Source organism: Nymphalis io, chromosome 24 (assembly GCF_905147045.1).
Source record: "Nymphalis io chromosome 24, ilAglIoxx1.1, whole genome shotgun sequence".
In the NCBI taxonomy this organism is placed as follows: domain Eukaryota; kingdom Metazoa; phylum Arthropoda; class Insecta; order Lepidoptera; family Nymphalidae; genus Nymphalis; species Nymphalis io.
This window is the reverse complement of record NC_065911.1, coordinates 5267585-5288783: the sequence shown is the minus strand read 5'-3', so window position 1 is coordinate 5288783 and position 21199 is coordinate 5267585. Positions and strand designations below refer to the sequence as shown.

At 33.4% G+C, this 21199-nt stretch overlaps 1 protein-coding gene across 1 annotated transcript; it reads left to right on the top strand.

Annotated features, from left to right (window-relative positions):
- The first annotated feature begins 324 nt into the window (after nucleotides 1-324).
- LOC126777857 (dual specificity protein phosphatase CDC14A-like) lies at nucleotides 325-21199 on the top strand. Its single transcript, XM_050501095.1, has 8 exons — nucleotides 325-934; nucleotides 1711-1890; nucleotides 16013-16272; nucleotides 17443-17649; nucleotides 18055-18373; nucleotides 18679-18817; nucleotides 19068-19242; nucleotides 19400-21199. Exons 2-8 carry the CDS (start codon nucleotides 1845-1847, stop codon nucleotides 20384-20386), a joined length of 2133 nt encoding a protein of 710 aa, XP_050357052.1. The 5' UTR covers nucleotides 325-934; nucleotides 1711-1844; the 3' UTR covers nucleotides 20387-21199.

Here is a 21199-nt window from a genome sequence, read left to right as displayed (position 1 = left end):
TTTTTAAATGGCTGGATTCTAAGGATCAATATTGTCAATATAACTGATTCAGCAAACACAGTAGCGCATTCATTATTGGAAATGGAATCATGGAAATATGTTAAGTGAATTTTTGAATTCGTTATAAATTTTTATCATATAATTCGTTAAGGTGCTGCCATCTTTCGGAATAATAAGACACTTGCCACAATATACCATAGACAAAATTTAGGTCTCAAATAATAATATTTCTGCGTAACTTACGATAGATGGCGTAGTTTACTTTAGACTGACAACTAAAAAAAGAGCTAAAATGTCTTATGTTCCGTTCGTCTCAACGGCTGTTGGACAGCGGCTTCGGTGAATAAAATAAAATACGTCACACTTTAAAAAGAGATCATTTAAAATTTCATTCGGTTTGAACAAGAATTCACGACCTTGTATTAATACAACTATTATTGTGTTATATTGTCACGCTCGGTACTTGTTTACATATTGCAAAGTGAATTACTAGTGGTCGAGCGGTATGGTTGCATTCTATTTCTTTAAAATAAAGAAGTAGAATATAACAATTTTGGTTAAGTGGCACGAAGGCTCTGTGGATTAAGTTAAAGTTGATATGACCTTACATTTGAGTAAAGGAATCGACCCACGCCGACTACTAAAGACTCCTACGCGGCGCCAATGATGCGAACTGCGTCGTCTCTATCAGACTAAAAAATTACAATAATGAGAATAAAACTACACAAAAAACAAACTGTCATAAATTGCTAAGATAAGTAACTTTATATTTACATTAAAGTGAAAATAAGTGCAAGCGTGAATTCGGAATGATTAATTTCGTGATAAACGTGTGAACTTTTTTTACATCTGTTGTATTTTGTCAACAATCAAGGCTAACCGTATTAGAGCCTGTATAAAGAAGCCGAAGACTCGGAAAAAACTGTATCAAATGGTATGAGTTATATATTTCTTTATCAAATAAATATTAAATATACGAATTTATTAAAGTAATCTTATTCGTTAAAAATTAAATACGTATATATATCGTCAAACGATTCACTAAACAGACTAATAGATAGGACCACTTTCTAACTAGTTTCTGTTATAGAATATACCTGTTAGTTAGCATTTGTTTACATTCATAAAAAATATTATATCATTGAAATCATTTATTTTGACCAATAGTTTTAAACATACAGACATAAATTAATTACTTTCTTGTTTATGTTCATCATTGCTGTCCTGCTGATTTTTTAATATCTTAAACTTGAACACTATCCTATTTCAAGTCTGTCTTTTATACATTAATTAAATTATTTTCAACATAATAGAACTAATTTAAGATATACACTAAATTGAATTGTTTTTCTAATAAGAATATATGATTTATGTTGCATTATAAAAAGTAAAAATAATTACTTCTTTAAACAACAGCACAATGAGTTTAAATATATTTGTTGCTTGATGTTTAATTATAGATGCTATTTCTTATAACATTGAAATATCTCTTGCCTGCCTGCAAAGAAAAAAAAAATTAATCACCATCAAAATATTATTTATAACTGATGAACTTAGGATATCTGTTGTGTTGTGTTTTGACTGTAATGAGCTGGCCTCTTTTTTAAATTACATTCCGCTACATTAAATGTGAAATTTAATTTGTTGAAATACAACTCTTTCTTTTCTTTAAACAAACATTTAACCATTAATAATATTACTTATTTTTAGGTAGATTTGACACAAAAAATGGATACCAATGAATTTGTTTCCACATAAATTGGATTTTTTTTTTTTCGATTTGTGTGGTCAAGAAATCCATCAAAATAAAGAAATCAGCGGCACTCTTGTGTTACAAGACGAGAATGGATGAGAATGATGTCATCATATCTTCTACAGAGATCATAAAAGGTAATATTATTTTCCTATTCAATATGTAAATATAAAACATAAATCTTAAAAATATTTCTAATAGTTCAAACATGCAAACTGGGCAATGAAAAAGGATTGCAATGAAAGACTAAAATTTTAAACACACCAATTATAAGATTTTTTTTATGTGTATTCACTTAGTCGAAGAAGCATATCTGGGTACTACTCATCACATATTCAACCACTAAACAGTAATACTTAGTACTATTGTGTTCCGGTTTAAAGAGTATTTGAGCATGTTGGTTCCCAAGGTTGGTGGTACATCGAGAATTTAAGGGATGATTAAAATTCTTACAGTGCCAATGTCTATGTGTATTGGTGACCATAAGGTGGCCTATTTGTTAGTCTAACTAATATTTATAAAATATTAATTCAAATTGTATTGTACAAGTACTTTCGAATTAACAATTTCTACTAAGAATAAATTCTACTCTACTAAGAAGAGCCAACATGAAACTCAATTATAACACTTAAGAAATATTTATATATACAGTTATGTATAAATTACAAAGAATTATTTTTAAATGTGATCTAGATTTGCTAATTCTATACATTTATCTTTGGTATTTATTCTGATAACACTTTACATGCAAGTGTATTATTATAAGACGTGACAAATAAAAATACTTTAAATAAAATTAAAAAACAAAAATTGCTATATTTTTAGAATCTAAATGACTATAAATATTTAAAAAAAAAATTATCAAAATCTGTCATGCCATTTACGAAGAGTATATTGTAATAAATAAACTAGAATTTTATATAAAAAGATTATATTATTGAAGTAGGTATTTTTTTGTAAATTTTTTTGTATTCTATGTCGTACCCATGACAACATGTATGGGAAGTTTTACGATGATTGGTTTAATAGTTACGTTTTGGAATCGTAACAAACAAACTCACTTTCGCGTTTATAATATTATATGTCTTCCAAATAGTTATGTTCTATTTTAGCATTTGATAAAAAAAATAATAGCAATACATTATCAAAACTAAATCTGTTTAGGATAGCTAAATAAGAACAGTTATACGTCATTATAAAAAGGCAATTTGATGTAGAATGTTAAATAATTCGATACACTCGTATTTAGATAAAATTATAATTAACTGTTCTTATTGTAACGTAAGACACTAAAAACAGTTTTGTTAGTACTAATCAAGAGCCATATGTAAATTATCTTGCATGCACAATTGATTGATGAGCGTGGTAGGTCAATGTGATTATTCCGTTTGTCGTTGTCTTTCCCTTCAGTATTTAGCCTTCCGAAATTATACGTCACTTACGCTAAATATAAATGTATATCAACAAAATAATATTTATAGGAATTGATAAATGTTATATTTATACCAAATAAATAACAACACGCATATTATAAAACAAACACCTTTTCGCGTCTGTCAGTCAGAACGCGATAAACTCAAAAACTACTGAATGGATTTTCATTTTCAGCACCCAAATAAGCTGACACGTCTTATGGGTTGCTAAGAATAAAAATAAAACTTAATATTTTGTTGATATAAATAAATAAATACGATTTTCACGAATAGACTTAGGTTTAGATGTATAATTCATTACGATTTTGTAAAAAATGGCTGAAATATGACAATAAATATTGAAGATATCTGAAAAAATCATGCCGAAGTTTTACTGCCGTGTGCCGCGTAAACCATTAAAGTTATATGTATTAGACCATTGTTGCACCCGTGCGAAGCCGGGACTGGCATATTACTAGAATTTATATAATAATAATAAGGCCAGTTTTTTTGACGAATGTTTAATTCAATCCTTATCATAGTCAAATATGTAAGTACTTCTCTATTCCGCGTGGTTTTTTATATATTTTTTATGTACGATGTCTTACTCCCAGACATGAGATGAATTATAAACACGAATGAAACATGTAAATTCATATATGCTTGCCCGGATTCATGCGATTACATGGTTATTAGTATTCAGTTCAATTAAAATATTATTAATTATACAAACAAAATTAAGTAAATTAAAAATTATACAAATCGAGTGCCCTATTAATTTCTTATGGGTCGTCATTACATTATGTGATACTAGCGCTATATATATAGCTACACCCCCTACAACTATATATATATAGCTGCTTAGGCTAATATGTCAGTCAGTCTTTTTATTTTTTCTACATATATAGATAAAAAAATATGTGACGTAAAATATTATTTTGTATTTTTACAAAAATAATAATTAACATGTTGTATATAAGATAATTATTATGTATACAGATAAATCTGAATATAAGAATAGTATTTAAATATATATATATATATATATTTAAATACTATACTATATATATATATATATATATATATATATATATATATATATATATAGTACATATATATATATAGTACATATATATATATATATATATATATATATATATATATATATAGTACAAAAGCGTCTGTGTAGTTAAAAAAAATAATGCACTTACCTACAAAGAAATAAAGACGGGTTATGTTATGCTATGTCATAATTTAGGGTGTATGTACGTAACCCAATCCCATAATTATTAAAATACCCACAGAATTATCTCTCTAAAATTAAACATTTAATCAGTACCGACAAGTCAGTTAAAAAACCAAAAATAAATTAAAAAGAATCATCACGGCTTCACATACCGTTAGTTTTAATATTTATGAACCAGTAAATATTAGATGATTTCTAGTTGTAATTGTATGACATCAATATCCACAGTGCGTTACATCATGATCTTAGTATTATTGTGGATAAGGCAGGGCGACCTTCACACCTAACTGTGCAGACCACTTTGAAATAACTCGCATTGATGTTTGACTTTAAGTGTCCAAATAATTGTGGTTTTAAATTCTAATTAACCTAGTGTTACGAATGCTTGTAACTTTAGTCACGGCCTTACTAATTTTTTTTTTTAAATTAAGTCGTTTTTCTGCTCTACTAAACAAACGAATGCAAATAGGCAGCGATGTAGTAGCACACTGATATTGTAAAATGTGTGAACAACAATCACGGGATAAAAGATAGTAAATTCCCTTGTGCCTATAATTATTCTAGCTCACTATTGAAAACGTAGCTCAGCAATAAAAATATTGCTGTTGTAGAATAACTGAGATGAGCCAACAATAATAATAATCTTACCATCGTTAGAGCGGGTATTCCGGCTCAGATTAACTTGGCTCATCGTTTCGTAATATTTTTAACGCCGTAACTGCCTTAATAGCGAAGATATTTTTCCTTCCTCGATAATCTTTTGTTGCTATTTTAACGACTTCATAATCAAGTGCTATTGCAATCGTTGTTACCTTAGCTTATTTATATTTTTATAACTTGTTAATTAATGTATGTGTATTGTAAATACGTTGCCAAGGAACCACTTTTTCAATAGAGTCTAATCGCAAACGAAAAAATTGACGGCATTAACAAATCATTCATGAAGCCCGTCTATAATGATATTATCTAAAATCTAAATATTTCTTTAAAAAATCCTCAACGGTAGAATAATAATATTCGGTCGGTATGTGTTGTTTTTGTAAAAATAGCGAACATGAAAACATACAGAGGAAACAAAGAGACCTTCCTTACATCTGAAATCGGATAAGAAGTATTTTGCCAAATTATTTTGTCATGTCATCAATTTGCATATTATTTTAAGGGTGAGCAATTTTAGTGGTGGTTCTTATTTAATACATTAGTATATTCCACCAACCCGCATTGGAGCAGCATGGTGGAATAAGCTCCAAACCTTCTCCGCAAAAAAAGGGAGAGGAGGCCTTAGCCCAGCAGTGGGACATTTACAGGCTGTTACTGTTACTGTAATATTTTAGGTAATGTGTTATAATATTGTTTTGAATATTACATATATATAATATTACATATAACGTTTGTAAATCATGTTTACGTAAAACGTTTATTTTAGACGATTCCATAAAGTACTACATTTGAGAGGTTTCTTATACGATTGATCGCGTTATATCATATATGACTTACGTAGAATCCGATTGTAATGAATTTAAAGATATATCTTTATGTTATGTATTTAAAATTTTAAAAGTAATTTAAAGCTACTGTTTCTAAACACAAGCTGCGTGCAGGACCCACACAAAACGCAAGGGTTATTGTTCGGTAAAATACAGCGTTCGTTATATTCAAACCCCTTTTCAAAATGTTCAACTTATGTTTTTTTTTATAGAATAGAAGGGGATACGAGCATATGGACCACCTGATGGTAACTGGTCACCAACGCCTATAGACATTGGCATTGTAAATGTTAACCATCACTTACATCACCAATGCGCCACCAACTTTGGGAACTAAGTTGTTATGTCCCTTGTGCCTGTAATTACACTGCCTCACTCACCCTTCTAACCGGAATACAACAATACCAAGTACTGCTGTTTTGTGGTATATGATGAGTGGGTGGTACCTACCCAGAAGAGCTTGCACAAAGCTCTACCACCAGTAACAAAGTATGGAACAAGTTTAGCTTTCTTGTATTCAATAATATTTGATATATTTGTGTTATAAGTGCAGTTTAGTTTATCCCTGATGATCTTGTAAGGGACTTACATTAGGAAAAATTAAAGTATATTTATTTTATACTCGTTGTTAGGTCAATGAATTGGAAAGAAAAAAATACTCTACAAAATTGGTTTACTTTTCCATTCATGTCGTCAAAGATGTTGTATTGAATATCTCAATATTCAATACAACATCTTTGACCCTGGTAGTTTTCTTTCCTAAAACTCATATTAATAAGAACTTTTACCATTTATTTTTTGGATACATTTGTTTTCAACAAAGACTTATGAATACGGGCGTTGGCTAAGGACACTGTCTCAAGTAAGGCTTGTTCAGTTACTCAAAACAATGTATTGTATTGTCATTAATGCTGAGTGAGCTGATGTAATTAGAGGTACGAGGAGGAATAAAATCATGCCACAACACATATAATAATAATATTGTAATCACTAAAGGCCCATTTGGTACAAAAATAATTTTGAATACAGAAATTTGACAAGTAATACCGCTTTATTGTAACTAAATATGACTCTTATTGACTAAATATGATAAGTAAATAATCCGGTTTCACTTTGTTATTTATCAAGAAATGTTTGAATTCCCGGAAAACGGGAAAACTACTATTCTCATCATGGAACGGACGTGTCGAAGCCAGGTCTAATTAATAACGTCTAATGTTTAATGATTATCATTTAATGAGACCTGAGCAATGCCTCTCATGGATTGGGTCTGAAGATTAACACGGATAAGACAAATGTCGTCTAATGTCCATAACACACATTCACTGGTTCAGATGGCTAAATCCAACTTCGAGAAAGAGGCCATTAGTAGAATCCAACTCAGCTGGATGGGCTTCAGGTAATTGACATATCTTGTCTGAGAAATGCTAAAGCGTCCCTGAAGTCAAAAGTATTACAGCATTTTGTATGTTACAAATAATAACAAACAGAACCGAGCTTTAGTCCTTTATCCTTGACCTTATTTGCAATCTCAAGGCCGCTATGCGTGCTATGGAAAAAAACTGCTCGATATTTAGCCACGCGACCGAGTTTGTACTGTTCAAATCGAACAAAGGCAACTGACCTTTAGAGTTACTTGTAAAATAACTCACGACTAGAAAATCCTAACTGATGGGGAAGAAAGCTCTCTAAGGTGGACTAAAGACCTGGATAAAACGGAAACCGCTGGATCCACACAAGACTAGACGGAAGGGTGCAAATTATGGGAGGCTTATTCCTAGCTGGGGACCTTTAAAGTTTAATAACGGAATAGATGAAATTTTAAAATATACACAGTACTATGAGAATTATATTTCAATTACGCATTCATCTTATTTATAATACAGTTAGGTGCCGTGGATCATATGGTTTCGAACTACACTCACTTTGGCTTCACTTAACGAATACTAAATTTTAATAATGATATTTTTATTAGATAACTTTAATAAAACAAATGATATTCCACTTTTGGCGGATTGGCTTTTACGCCAAATTATTATTATTATGATTATTTTTACTTCATTATATGTATATAAAAATATTTTAATTTGACTGCATCGCTGGTCTAGTGGCTTGATGTAAGGCCACAGACCCGGAGGTCCTGGGTTCAATTCCCAGCTAGGGCCAATAAAAAAATATTGGTTTTTTCTGTCAGAAAATTCTTAGTAGCAGCCCGGAGTCTGGAAGTTGGAAGTGTGTACACTCTCGTGCCTTGGAAAGCACGTAAAGCCGTTGGTCCTGCGCCTGAACTCTTTCCGGTCGTGTCTGATCTAATCTCTTGAGATTGGCCACCGTGGCCGAAATCGGTCTGGAGGACATTATTATACAGATATATAATATTAATAACATAGGTTTTTCCGTATAATGTATATAAACAAATCAATTATTCTTATCAAGAAATACGAACAACAGTCGTTTATGAAAATGATTATAAAGTGTGAACTAATTGCACAAACCGTCTCAAGTAATAAATTTATTTATGTGATAGCTAATGGTCTCAGAGAAACATCTGGTATTATGTGACAAACCAATTCCAATAATGACCACTCGCTCATTTTAAACCCCCGCGTATGACGTGAACATCGCCCACTGAGATAAACGACACAAGATTGCGACCTTGTTGCGCGTGTAAGGCAGGGTCCGCATTTGTTAATTTTCACGTGCAGGATAAGTATCGTTCGAAATCGGTCCAAACCAAACCACCAGACCAAACTATATTGTGTTAAAATGACACATCCATAATTAATCCAAGGATATTTTTTTGTCAGTGTATTTAGCGCGTTTTTTTACTTATTCCATAGCGTTATCGTTAACTACTATTTATATGTAATGAAAACAGCGCTCCCCCTCAGTCCCTCGTGACTATAAAAAAACCTTTGATTATTGAAGAAAACGGGTTTTCCCCGATCATCGGAAGGGGTTGGAAGCCGCTACGTAATCTTGATGAGTGGACGTGAATCTATGACTCATCAACGTGATACTGAAAACAACGTGAAACTTCTTTTGTAATATGAGTGTATTATAAAAGACAATTTTACTTTTAAAAAAAACATTTTTGAATTAAAAGAATATATTAAATCTAATTATAATTCGTGTGTTATATTTCTCATAAACTAACGTATATCATTTTCTGTAATAAAGTTGCGAAAAATTTGAGAAGCTATTTGTTAAAAAAATATGGACTACTTTATGTGTCCCATTATGCATGCAATAAAATACGGGTTAAAGGTGAGTCAAACTATGGGTATAACCCATAAAGGCGTGTTTCCCCTCTGGCAATGAAGTTTAACCGTTTAAAGGCAAAGTTAAAATGCTTTCAATGAAGTTCTTTTAAAACTTTAAGTGAAAAGTCATAGAAACTATTATTATGAAACTTTTTACAATACAATAATTTCAGTATCGTAAAAGTTTTTAAATGGTTTCGTAGAGCGGTTCTTATTTTTATTTATATATTTTTTGTTGGGCTTGGTTATTAGTCTAGGAGGGTAACTGGACACCGGCTTATTAGTTCCTAGTATTTCTAGTAGACACAAAGGACATAACACGACATTATAGACGCATTGACAGTTTTTTTTTTTTAACAATGATGGTTTCTTTATTCAATATCGACCACTTTTACCAATCTTACCATCGTATGCTCTAGACTTACTATATTAATTTAAATATATTTATTTATTTATTTAATGTTTTGGCATTTTGGCCGTGATTCTTATATACAACACCTACCTGGGACCTGGCAAATACCTAACATGTACTTATCTATATCTATCTATATATAAAATAGTAACTAATTTATGTAGGCATATAACGAAATATTTATATTGAAGTTAAACGAGTCTTTGCATGTGCTTGTATCTAAAATATTCAACAAAGTGTGAATTAATTTCCAGTTGGTTTCGATTATTATATTATGTTAGATAGATAAAACTTTAATTTTATTTATTTTTAGTCATTATTTCATTGATCTATTTTCTTTTTAAAAGCCGGTGTCAGCTCTATATGTCTAGGTAAGTACCACTATCAGCTATTCTACTGCAATACTGCATAAAATCTTAAATCATAATCTTGGCACCGCTTTGATCGTGTAAAGAATGGTCTGAAGAAATGGTGTGAAGAAACAGTGACAATGTTTTTAATTGGCTTTGTATCAGATAACGGCCCTTTAGTCCGTCTGCCTTTTAGATGAAACAGATGAGTTTTTGTTTTCGAGATCGTTAAAGCGATCCGTGAAAATATACATGCATTTTTTTATTAATTACAACACATTTATGCATTCTGAACCGGTGCATTTTCATATGTAGTATTTATTTACATGTTATACGTAAAGGCGAGATGGCCCAGTGGTAAGAACGCGTGAATTTTAACCGACGATCGTGGGTCCAAGCCCGGGCAAGCACCACTGAATTTTCATGTGCTTAATTTGTGATTATAATTCATCTCGTGCTTTACGGTGAAGGAAAAAATCGTGAGGAAACCTGCATGTGTCTAATTTCACTGAAATTCTGCCACATGTGTATTCCACCAACCCGCATTGGAGCAGCGTGGTGGAATAAGCTCCAAACCTTCTCCTCAAAATGAGGAGAGGAAGCCCAGCAGTGGGACATTCACAGGCTGTAACGGTACATGTTATAAAACAAAGTTCCCCGTCGCGTATATCTGTCTGAACGCAATAAACTTAAAAACTGCAAGTACCGAACGGATTCTCACACGGTTTTTACCTCTGGATGGAGTGAATTATGAAGAAGGTTAAGGTTATATATAATGATTATATAATTCATTAGGTATTGCGTATAATTGGCTGAAATATGACGACGATTGTTGAGGATATCGAAAAAAAAAATCTTTTTTTAAATCTAGACCTTTATTCTACCCGTGCAAAGGTAGCTAGTTTAGTTACGTTAATGTGACTATTAAAAAGTCCACGTAAAAGCCTGCCTAATTTAGCTTATGCCTAGAAATTGTCGATATTACTTTCTGCAAATCCCGGCTAACACAGCCATCATACTTAATTCAGAAAAAAAAATCTCGTTTTAATAAAAACGTAAACGTGGCCTTATTAAAACATTTCTCATTTTAATTCCATTTCGGAATATTCTCTTTTAAACCTTCAATTTTTTTTTTATTTTTATTCGTCTCGAGAAATTATTAAGAGACATGCCGGCCATGTTTATTGTTTTTTTTTTAAACTGGATTTCCTATCCCTTAAAACAGATGTTTATATACAATGAGAGGTCTTATTGGTTTTTGCAACGTCTTTTAACCAAATTAAATGTAAAGCCAAATAAAAAGACTACAGATTCGGAATGTAGATTCTAACTTTTATTAAACTCTATACTTTCTCTTTTTCACTTGTCAAATCACATCAAATATATAAAAAATATGTCATTGCATTCAAATTAATTAATATAAACTCCAGATTCCGTTTTTTTTCTAATTTTTATATAACGTATTCCGTTTTATCGCATCATCGAACGCATATTACGAGATGTAGGATGTGTTCGCTCGTGATATTACTCAAACGATTCCATTAAATATCCATCCAAATCCAATACCTTCGTGATACGAACGATAAGGTGATCTTACGATATTCTAAATTATACACTAGCAGCTTACGATTAGTGCTGTTTGACCCGTTGGAAAAACGCATTACGCGTTTCTCCCACGGGAACTGTGGGGGGTTATGTGGGGCTCGCTTGTGTCCAAGGCGCCTGGTGCGCCCCGAACATCGGAATACCCACTATAAAAACAGCGGTACCCTTTCCTTTCTGTTTGTTTTAAGTTGTCGTTTCACTCCCGTTGATCGTAGCGATGTTATATGGTCTATACTCTATAACATTTCTCAATAAATTGCTTATCAAACGCATAAATGTTTTTATATGAGATTGTTAGATCTTGACAATAGCGCAAACAAACACTTCAGCTTTATAATAATAACAAAAATATTAAAACTTATCGCGTTATTAAGGTCACGGGGTTCTAAAAGTTTTGAACCCGCTTGACACTTTTACTTTGCCTAATGGTTAAGTGTTCGAAGAATTTGACCTACTACTATAAAATATTACCGTACCGTAACAGCCTGTGAATGTCCCACTGCTGGGCTAAAGGCCTCCTCTCCTCTTTTTGAGGAGAAGGTTTGGAGCTTATTCCACCACGCTGCTCCAATGCGGGTTGGTGGAATACACATGTGGCAGAATTTCAGTGAAATTAGACACATGCAGGTTTCCTCACGATGTTTTCCTTCACCGTAAAGCACGAGATGAATTATAATCACAAATTAAGCACATGAAAATTCAGTGGTGCTTGCCCGGGTTTGAACCCACGATCATCGGTTAAGATTCACATGTTCTTACCACTGGGCCATCTCGGGGCTATACTATACTATAAAATATTAGTAAGAAGAAAATGTCGAGAGGGAAGCTAGGCAAGGTATTTAAGTAAAATTAGTATGTTATTAAATAAAACTCATATTGCCGAGTATACATTTAGATCATGTTTTTAGTTCAATGTCGCCTGATCGTAATTTTCATTTATCAACTAATGCAGCAGATAATAAGTTTCGAACAGAATAAAATTATTTCTAAGTAAAATTACGTAATAAGAGCCATTATAAACTTTGGCCTTAAACAGTGAGTATATGCAAAAATAGCTATAATTTCCGATTCAACACAACACATGCAATGGAGGTACGGTGCAAGTGACGGCATGGCCTTCGAGTTACGTAAGTTATGCGATATGTTCCAAGGACGAACTGAATTCATTAACATAAACTTGCTAAAAACGTCGGCTACATGCGGAATTGTCTTTTGTACGTCTTATTTGAATTGATGCGCTGAAATAACGTTGGTGATATTGTATAATACATAATTAGCTAATGTCTGTTAAGAAAAACCGTGTCTGGAATCGGTCGAGTAGACATCATCATGAATACCTTAAAGTTATCGGTTTTAAAAGGTATAAATTTAAAAAAAAAGAATAGGTTTTTTTTGTGCTAAAAAATTTTATAAAACTACCGACTTTTTGAAGGCCCGTGACAATTTCAAATAAAATTATTTTATATAAATCAATTATTGTTAGTAAATATCAATTGTGGAATATATATAAATATAACGACCTCAGTTTTTTTTTTGCCGATTCTTAGGTCTTGAATTTCTTTATTCTAAACCGGTAGTAGTTTTTGACAATCACTAAGTGCGTAGTGCTAAATAAAGTTTTTTGAATAATTGTTGAGAGCGATTGTAATTTCCGTGCTATTGTTTCGTGTACGAAGCACATTCTGATAGCAAATTACAACCATTAAAGCTACGTTGACTTGGAAGGTTTTTTTGCAAGTCCGTCTCTGTCGAAGTCTGTCTGTCGAGTCATCATAAATTCTACCGCCAAGCAGCAATACTTTGTATTGTTGTGTTCCGATTGGAAGGTTGAGTAGGCCAGTGTAACTGCAGGCATAAAGGACATAACATCTTAGTTCCTAAGGTACTTGGTGCATCGTTGAAGTAAGGAAAAGTTAATATATCTTACAACGCTAATGTCAAAGGCGGTGATGACCATTTCCCGTCATGTAGCCCATTTGTCAGTCTGCCTACCTAATACAATAATAATTTTAATACATACATTTATTCGATTAAAAAATTCTCACTTGTGTCTTGGGCTATACGACAAAAAGCTCGATGCAGGTAAAGCACTAATCTCTGTCTCGAAGCAATTATAACCACTTTAATACAAGCTCGAGGGGGAGGCGAACTTGTGTTTTCTTTATGCGCCATTTTAATTACATATTAAATGCGGCTTAGTTGAATGATTAACGATTTCAAAATGTAATTAGAATGTGAAAAATATTTCAAACTAATTGACATATATTACATGTGTGTGTATATTATATCTTAAGATTTTACACCGAAATCTTTATGCGCTAATTGGCAAGCAAAACTTGACACACATTGTCTCATTACTGTTCTACATTGTTCAAGGGGACGTAATTTAATGATATACAACGTTCATTACTCTTAAGTTAACTAGTATTTATTTAGAAATATATAAGCCCATTGTGTGAGCCTAAATAAAAAACCATAGCTTTTAATGAACCCCTATAATAATTTAAATTGTTTCAATATTCAGCTATTTTATTCTTATCATCAACAATACCAATAAATATTGGAAGTTATCCAAATAAGTCTCGCTATTAATTTTGTTTTATTTGGTGTTGGACAGCGACGATCTGTCTTACAACGGATCGGTCAAATATGGCGTGGTCTTGACGGAGACGTTTTTTTAACTATATATTATTCGTTTCATTCTACATTTTAAGAACTTTATCTGAATGTTTCGTATTTTTATGTGTTTGTGAATTTATTTTTTATTACCGTACCGTAACTGTACCATAACAGTCCGTGAATGCCCCACTGCTGAGCTAAAGACTTCCTCTCCTCTTTTGAGGAGAAGGTTTGGAGCTTATTCCAACACGCTGCTCCAATGCGGGTTGGTGGAATACACATGTGGCAGAGTTTCAGTGAAATTAGACACATGCAGGTTTCCTTACGATGTTTTCCTTCACCGTAAAGCACGAGATGAATTATAATCACAAATTAAGCACATGAAAATTCAGTGGTGCTTGCCCGGTTTTGAACCCACGATCATCAGTTAATATTCACGCGTTCTTACCACTGGGCCTTCTCGGCTCTTTTTTATTATATCTTTCGGAAAAATGATATCGTCTCCAAAACAATTATATCTGATGCTTATATTGATAAATTAATGAAATTCTGTTGTATAATGTAAGTTTATTTTAGTAAAAGAGAAACTAGAATTTTTGCCGTTTCTTCTAGGTAAACTCACATTTCGAATCGGTAGCCTTACATTAAAATTTTATCCTGTGACATTGGGATATATTTAAAGGGCATTTACTAAAGACTTATCGATTAATTTTACCTTTTTGAAGTTTTAAATTAAAACATTTGTGTTTACTTACGACCTTTTATGATAGTAACGAAATACCGTTAAGAGCCAATCTTGCTGAACAGTAAAAATTCAATATCGCGAAGCGGCGCTGGTATAATGAAGACCAATAGCCCATTCTCATGCTATTGCATGCGTATTCTATTTCAGGAAAAAATTTCAATTGTATTTTAAAGAGCTTCTAATATTTCATAAAAATGATACGGGGACTCGTGCGTGAAATTGAATACGACCAGTATTTATTTAGGCTAATTAAAATAACACATAATTGAATAATACAATTTGTAACGTGAACACAATTAAATAAAATGTTCATTACAAAGTTGGTATATCATATGACCGCCTCGTGTGGCTGCAGACCTTGAGTGTCTGGGTTCAAACCCCGGTTGGAACCGATTGGAATTGGAAAGTGGATTGGATTGAAAGTTATTGGTTCTTTCCGTCGAAAATTCTCAATAGCAACCGAAAGTCTGGAAGTTGGATGTGATTACATTTCTATGCCTCAGGAAGCACGTAAAGCCGTTGCTGGCTTAAGTTGGTACTGCGGCTGAACTTTTTCCAGTACGGTGCGGCTAACCAATCTAACCGAACGCCTTAATTTTGTGTTGTTGTTTTTCATTATATCAAACGTTGTTTGTCAATAAAATGTAAATTAGCAATTTGTAATAAGTAAAAATATCTGAAATGTCTTTAAAAAAACCTGTTAGTATGTGTGGCTGTAACCATACTACTAAATGAAAATTTTAAACCTGTTCTATTCAACTGATTGAGCTACAATTTCGCATCACCCTATTGCGGTGCTAAAGATAATAGCTGATTATAACACATTGTAGCAGCGTGGTGGAATAAGCTCCAAACCTTCTCCTCAAAAGAGGAGAGGAAGTCTTTAGCCCAGCAGTGGGGCATTCACAGACTGTTACGTTACGGTAATAAAAAATAAATTCACAAACACATAAACATACGAAACATTCAGATACAAGTTCTTAAAATGTAGAATGAAACGAATAATATATAGCTAAAAAAACGTCTCCGTCAAGACCACGCCATATTTGACCGATCCGTTGTAACACGAATTAGTTCTAAATACATACATAATATTATATGCATATATTTTTCTTTCCAGATAGATTATACTTTGCAACACTAAAAACGGGATATAAGCCTAAACCAACACGCAACAGCAAATATTTTCACATAGAAGATGACATTGTGTATGAGAATTTTTACTTCGACTTCGGTCCCTACCACCTCTGCCATCTCTACCAATTCTGCAATCGTCTCAATGAGGAGTTGGAGAAGAATCCGAAGAAGAAGATCGTGTTTTATACCAGCAACAATGAGACGCTTAGACTCAACGCTGCTTATCTCATCGGAAGTTATCAGGTATAGACACTGGTTGTAACTGGTTATAAAGCGGATACCGGGATCCTGGATTCAAATCCCAATACTCAGTAGCAACACAAAGTTCGGTGGTTGACATTAAATTTCCATACCTCCGAAAGCAGGTAAAGCCGCTGTTTTTGCCCGAACTCTCTTTCGTCTACGGATTGTGAGGGAATGAAAAGTGCACTGTGTTTGAGCGCACACTTGTGCATTATAACGTTTCTTGTTCAGTATTCTTTTCACTGTTGAGAATCAAAGTCGAAGTTGAGAATAGACGGACGTCATCTATTGATGTTTTATACTCATTTAAAACATACTTTATTACAACTAATAATTTTATACACTATTCATTTTTCGATATACCTAATAAAAAAATTAGCATGTCCGTATCGGCATCTATACATTGGATAAAATTTAAGCAATATTTTGTTAAAATAAAAAATCGTATAACTGTAACTTGATCGATACCCCCCTTTTTTAACGCTGGAAAAACGCGTTACACGTTTCCCCAACGGGAACAGTGGGGTGGTATGTAAGGCTCGCCTGTGTCCAAGGCGCCTAGTGCGCCCCGAATATCGGAATACCCACTAAAAAACCAGCGGGGTACCCTTTCCGTCTTAACAAGGAGCGCCACGGGATCGCTTTCGCATGCTACCGTGACGCTCAATCGATACCCCCTAGGGTGTGTACTAGGAAAACATAATCTCATTATCTAAAATAACCTAGAAGGTGTTCGTTTCGTTTCGTTCGTTTTAGCGAAACGGTAGACGTCACTGCGGCTCGCTGGCTTGTTTTTTCAAAGCTTAACATTATTTGCATTTGCTTATCGTTATGAATATTTTAAACGTGACATCCGTGAACATAAGTAAATGCATGCACGACATCTCTTTGTATTTTTGGAAATCCATATATATACGAACATACGTACGTACACGTAATATGTATTTAACAACCTTTTAGTATAAAAAGATAATATTTATATATTTCATGCTGTTATTTTTTTTTTATTTTTATATATAAAATGAAAATGCTTTCATTACTTGTCAGCTATATTTTATTATCCGAAGATTGAGACTTTTATATTTTCAATGCCATGAATATAATATAAATACGTGTGTTTTTAGCTTTAATTGCGCTGCATTGATTTAAATTATAAATATTGTTTTGTAGATAATCTATTTGGGCGGATCTCCAGCCGCTGTGTACAAGCAGCTTACCGAAGTTTCGTGGTCGCTTCTGAGTTTCCGAGACGCGTCCGGTGGACCGCCTCTCTTTGACATATCGTTATTGGATGTATTGCACGGAATCAAAGTCGCCCATGACGCAAAGTTCTTCGACTTCGAACATTTTGATGCTGAACAGTATTTGTTTTATGAGGTTTGTGCTTGGTTTTATCATAAAAACATTTTATATATAAATACGCAAAGTCATAACAGGATCATCTCTTCTCCTTAATTTGTCAAGCGATTTTCTTTTTATTTTTTGTATGGCTGCTATTGACGAAAATGTTATTAATAAAATAAGAGTAGAGTAAAAACATATCCGAAAAATATAAAATATATATTATTACTAGTGTACTGATAAATATATAGTAACGTTTCAGAAAATATTACGCCAAAATAAATAATTAAAGTTACCCATTGTATGTATGTGCTACTATTAAGTTTGGTTATGTACAAAATAACTTTAATATTCAATGACATTACAGCTCATAGTGGATTATTTTTAATGTAATCATTAAAATTTGAAATAATACTATTGATTGTCTTCCATTCTTTTCAGAAAGTGGAAAATGGCGATCTCAATTGGATAGTTCCTGCTAAAATGCTGGCATTTTCTGGACCTCATCACAGATCTCGGCTCGATCGCGGATATCCCCTCCACAGTCCAGAGCATTACCACGAATACTTTAAGAAACATAACGTGACAACAATTGTTAGGCTGAACAAGAAATCGTACGACGCTAAACAATTTACCACCCATGGTTTCGAGCACAGAGAATTGTTCTTCGTCGATGGATCAGTTCCGTCTGATTTAATCGTGAACAGGTTCATTCGTATTGCGGAAGCAGCTAAAGGAGCTGTCGCTGTACATTGTAAAGGTAAACCATAGATTTATTTAATATAATAATTAATTTTTTTCATGTTATAATACATACATTATTTACTAAACATAAAAGAAAATTTCTTAAGGAAACAGATAATTACAATTAAAGTAAAATGGTTACCGCCCGTGTGAGGAAGGTGTTAGGAACCCTGTTTCTGTATCACTGACAACGTGTTTGCAAAATTTCATGACGATAGGTTGAGTAATTAAAATATGAAAGTGTAACAAACCGACCAACTCAATTGTGAATTTATAATTATTTAATTTTAGGTAGGATATAATTAAGTGTGATTTCCCCAGCTGGTCTTGGTAGAACGGGTACACTGATCGCGTGTTACATGATGAAACATCACGGATTCACAGCGCGAGAAGCCATCGCGTGGCTCAGAGTGTGTCGGCCTGGATCAGTTATTGGACACCAGCAGTGGTTTCTAGAGAAGTGAGTGTAAATACTGATTATACACAATGAGCCAACCACGCAAAACCACTATGAACCAATATACAATATTCTTATAATTATAACAACTAATAAAACAGTAATACAAATATTAAAGCAATTATTTTGTTAATTGAATAATGATTATGTTTTTAATACACTATGAGCCACAATAAATCAAATGATAAAGAATCTTTTTTTTATATTTATTCAAACATTGTTATTTAAAAATATATTGTTGTATTATTCTTAGCATTCAGCCCCGCATGCACGCTCTAGGCGAGGCGTACCGACGCCGTCTCAACATCACCTCGTTTCCTGTGTTCACTCGCGGGATCTACAGCGACCTGCCGCCCGAGCCCATCAAAGCGATAGACGACAAACCTGTTTCATTACAATCCATTTTGACAAACAAAAATGCTAACAAGGTACTTGTTTTTTATTAGACGTTGAAACAATACTGCAGTCATATACGTTTTCATATATACATACATTTTCTTGTAATTATAATTAGTATATATAGTTTGAAAGAGGAGTATAAGGTTGATAAAATATAAAAGTTGATCCGAAATATTTTAATTACAGTTGGATAATGCGAACGTCCTAAATGCCAACGAAACGGACTCAGAAAATAACGTCACATCTGTGATCGGTAAATATAAGACTACCGCCACGCCGATGCTGCCCACTAAGACCGTGTTCACGCCCAAATTGAACTACATGATGCCCACTAACAACATCAGGAATGCCAACAACACCAACCTAAAGCCCCAACCCAGAATTTTGAACACTTCGCTCAAGTCCCACTACGCGTCGAAGACTTCGACCTTCCCGCCAACAAGAAGTGCCAATTCTCAAGCGAAACTGACGGGGGGAGTCAAACCACCCTTCACAGGTAAGAATAGCTTCCACGGCCAAAGAGCAAACTTGGCTCGACCAACCCTCGCCTACTCGCACAGCGGCAGTCCTGTCAAGACCTTCACGCGGAAGGCCATGTCCGTCTCGAAGATTACGACCAACGACTCCGCCGTAGTGACCACGCTCACCAACGTCACATCCACTCTATCTGCTTTGACAGAAAACTGTCATTTGAACGGGAAAAATCGTCTGCCGTCGGAACCGAATCTGAAGAATGTCGCCCAGGTGAAAACGGCCGCGAGCAACGTGACCGTTCGAAAAAAGTTAATCGTGAGATCGAATTCAATCTCACGCAAGAAACTTCCCAAGAATCTAACGAAAAACGGACTCGAGGCGTCCCAAGATCTCTCTTCCAGCGACACGAATATAACTAATATATCTGCGGACTCCCTCGATACCCCGTTCCGTTTCAGGCGGAAAAGGGACAAGTCGAAGACTCCAGAACCGATGGATTGTTTATCTAATTCCGTCATAACCGCCGACGTTACGCCGGACAACTACGAAGAGACCAGCAACTCTCAAGGGAATAAATTATACAAGATCAAAGCGTTGCGGAAAAAGTGTCCCGCGTTTGGAGTCAGCTTGCTGAAAAAGGACGGCATACAGACTCGGTCGAGTAGTTGCGCGAGTAGCTCGACCGTTAAGAAGAAATGATCTTATAGGTGTTCAAGTGTAATCGTTCGTAATAGAATTTCTAATAGATGTCTAGTGTGCATAGCACGTTTACCATAACGTTGATGGATTTGTTTAGATTCTAACGGCCTTACTTATAAACGTTGTTGTAATAATGCCGTCTTCTTCTTTCAAATGTCAACTCAATAATAAAAGAAAGAGAGATATCACTGTAGAACTATTCAGCCGCTAAACAACGTTAATAAGTAAAGCCCTATTACGTCTCGCGACTGAATTAATTTGTACTAAACTCATATCAAACCCTGGTAACAAGTTCTCTATATAGTTAAGTATAAATCCGAACAGAACGATCAACTTACATTATGTAAACCGTACGTCCTTAGACCCCGTAAGATGAGCCTAAATGTTTATAGTTATTGTGAAATTGTTTACATTATAAAAAAAAATCTTATTGTAGATTGTTTAGTATTTTTAAATGTAACTTTTATAAATTATAATCTGTTAAATCATGTTAGTACTGGCATTAGGAAAAGTGTAAATCGGTTTTTACATAAGACTAAAAATACTTAACCGTTTTAGACAGTAAGAGTAATCATTTGTTTTTTTTTTTTTTAATTACAAAGTGATCGTTATATGCCATTATCGTTTTGCTTCTATTGAGCTTCCAGTTGTTTATATTGATTGAATTTACATACAATATAATTTGTATATATTATTTAATAATCAAAATATTATACGCATATCACAAAGCAGCTCAGATTGAAATTGTTTTCTATTTATTGCTTTATTCACATTTTATGTACGGTTTTTTTTTTAATATATTTATGTATCATT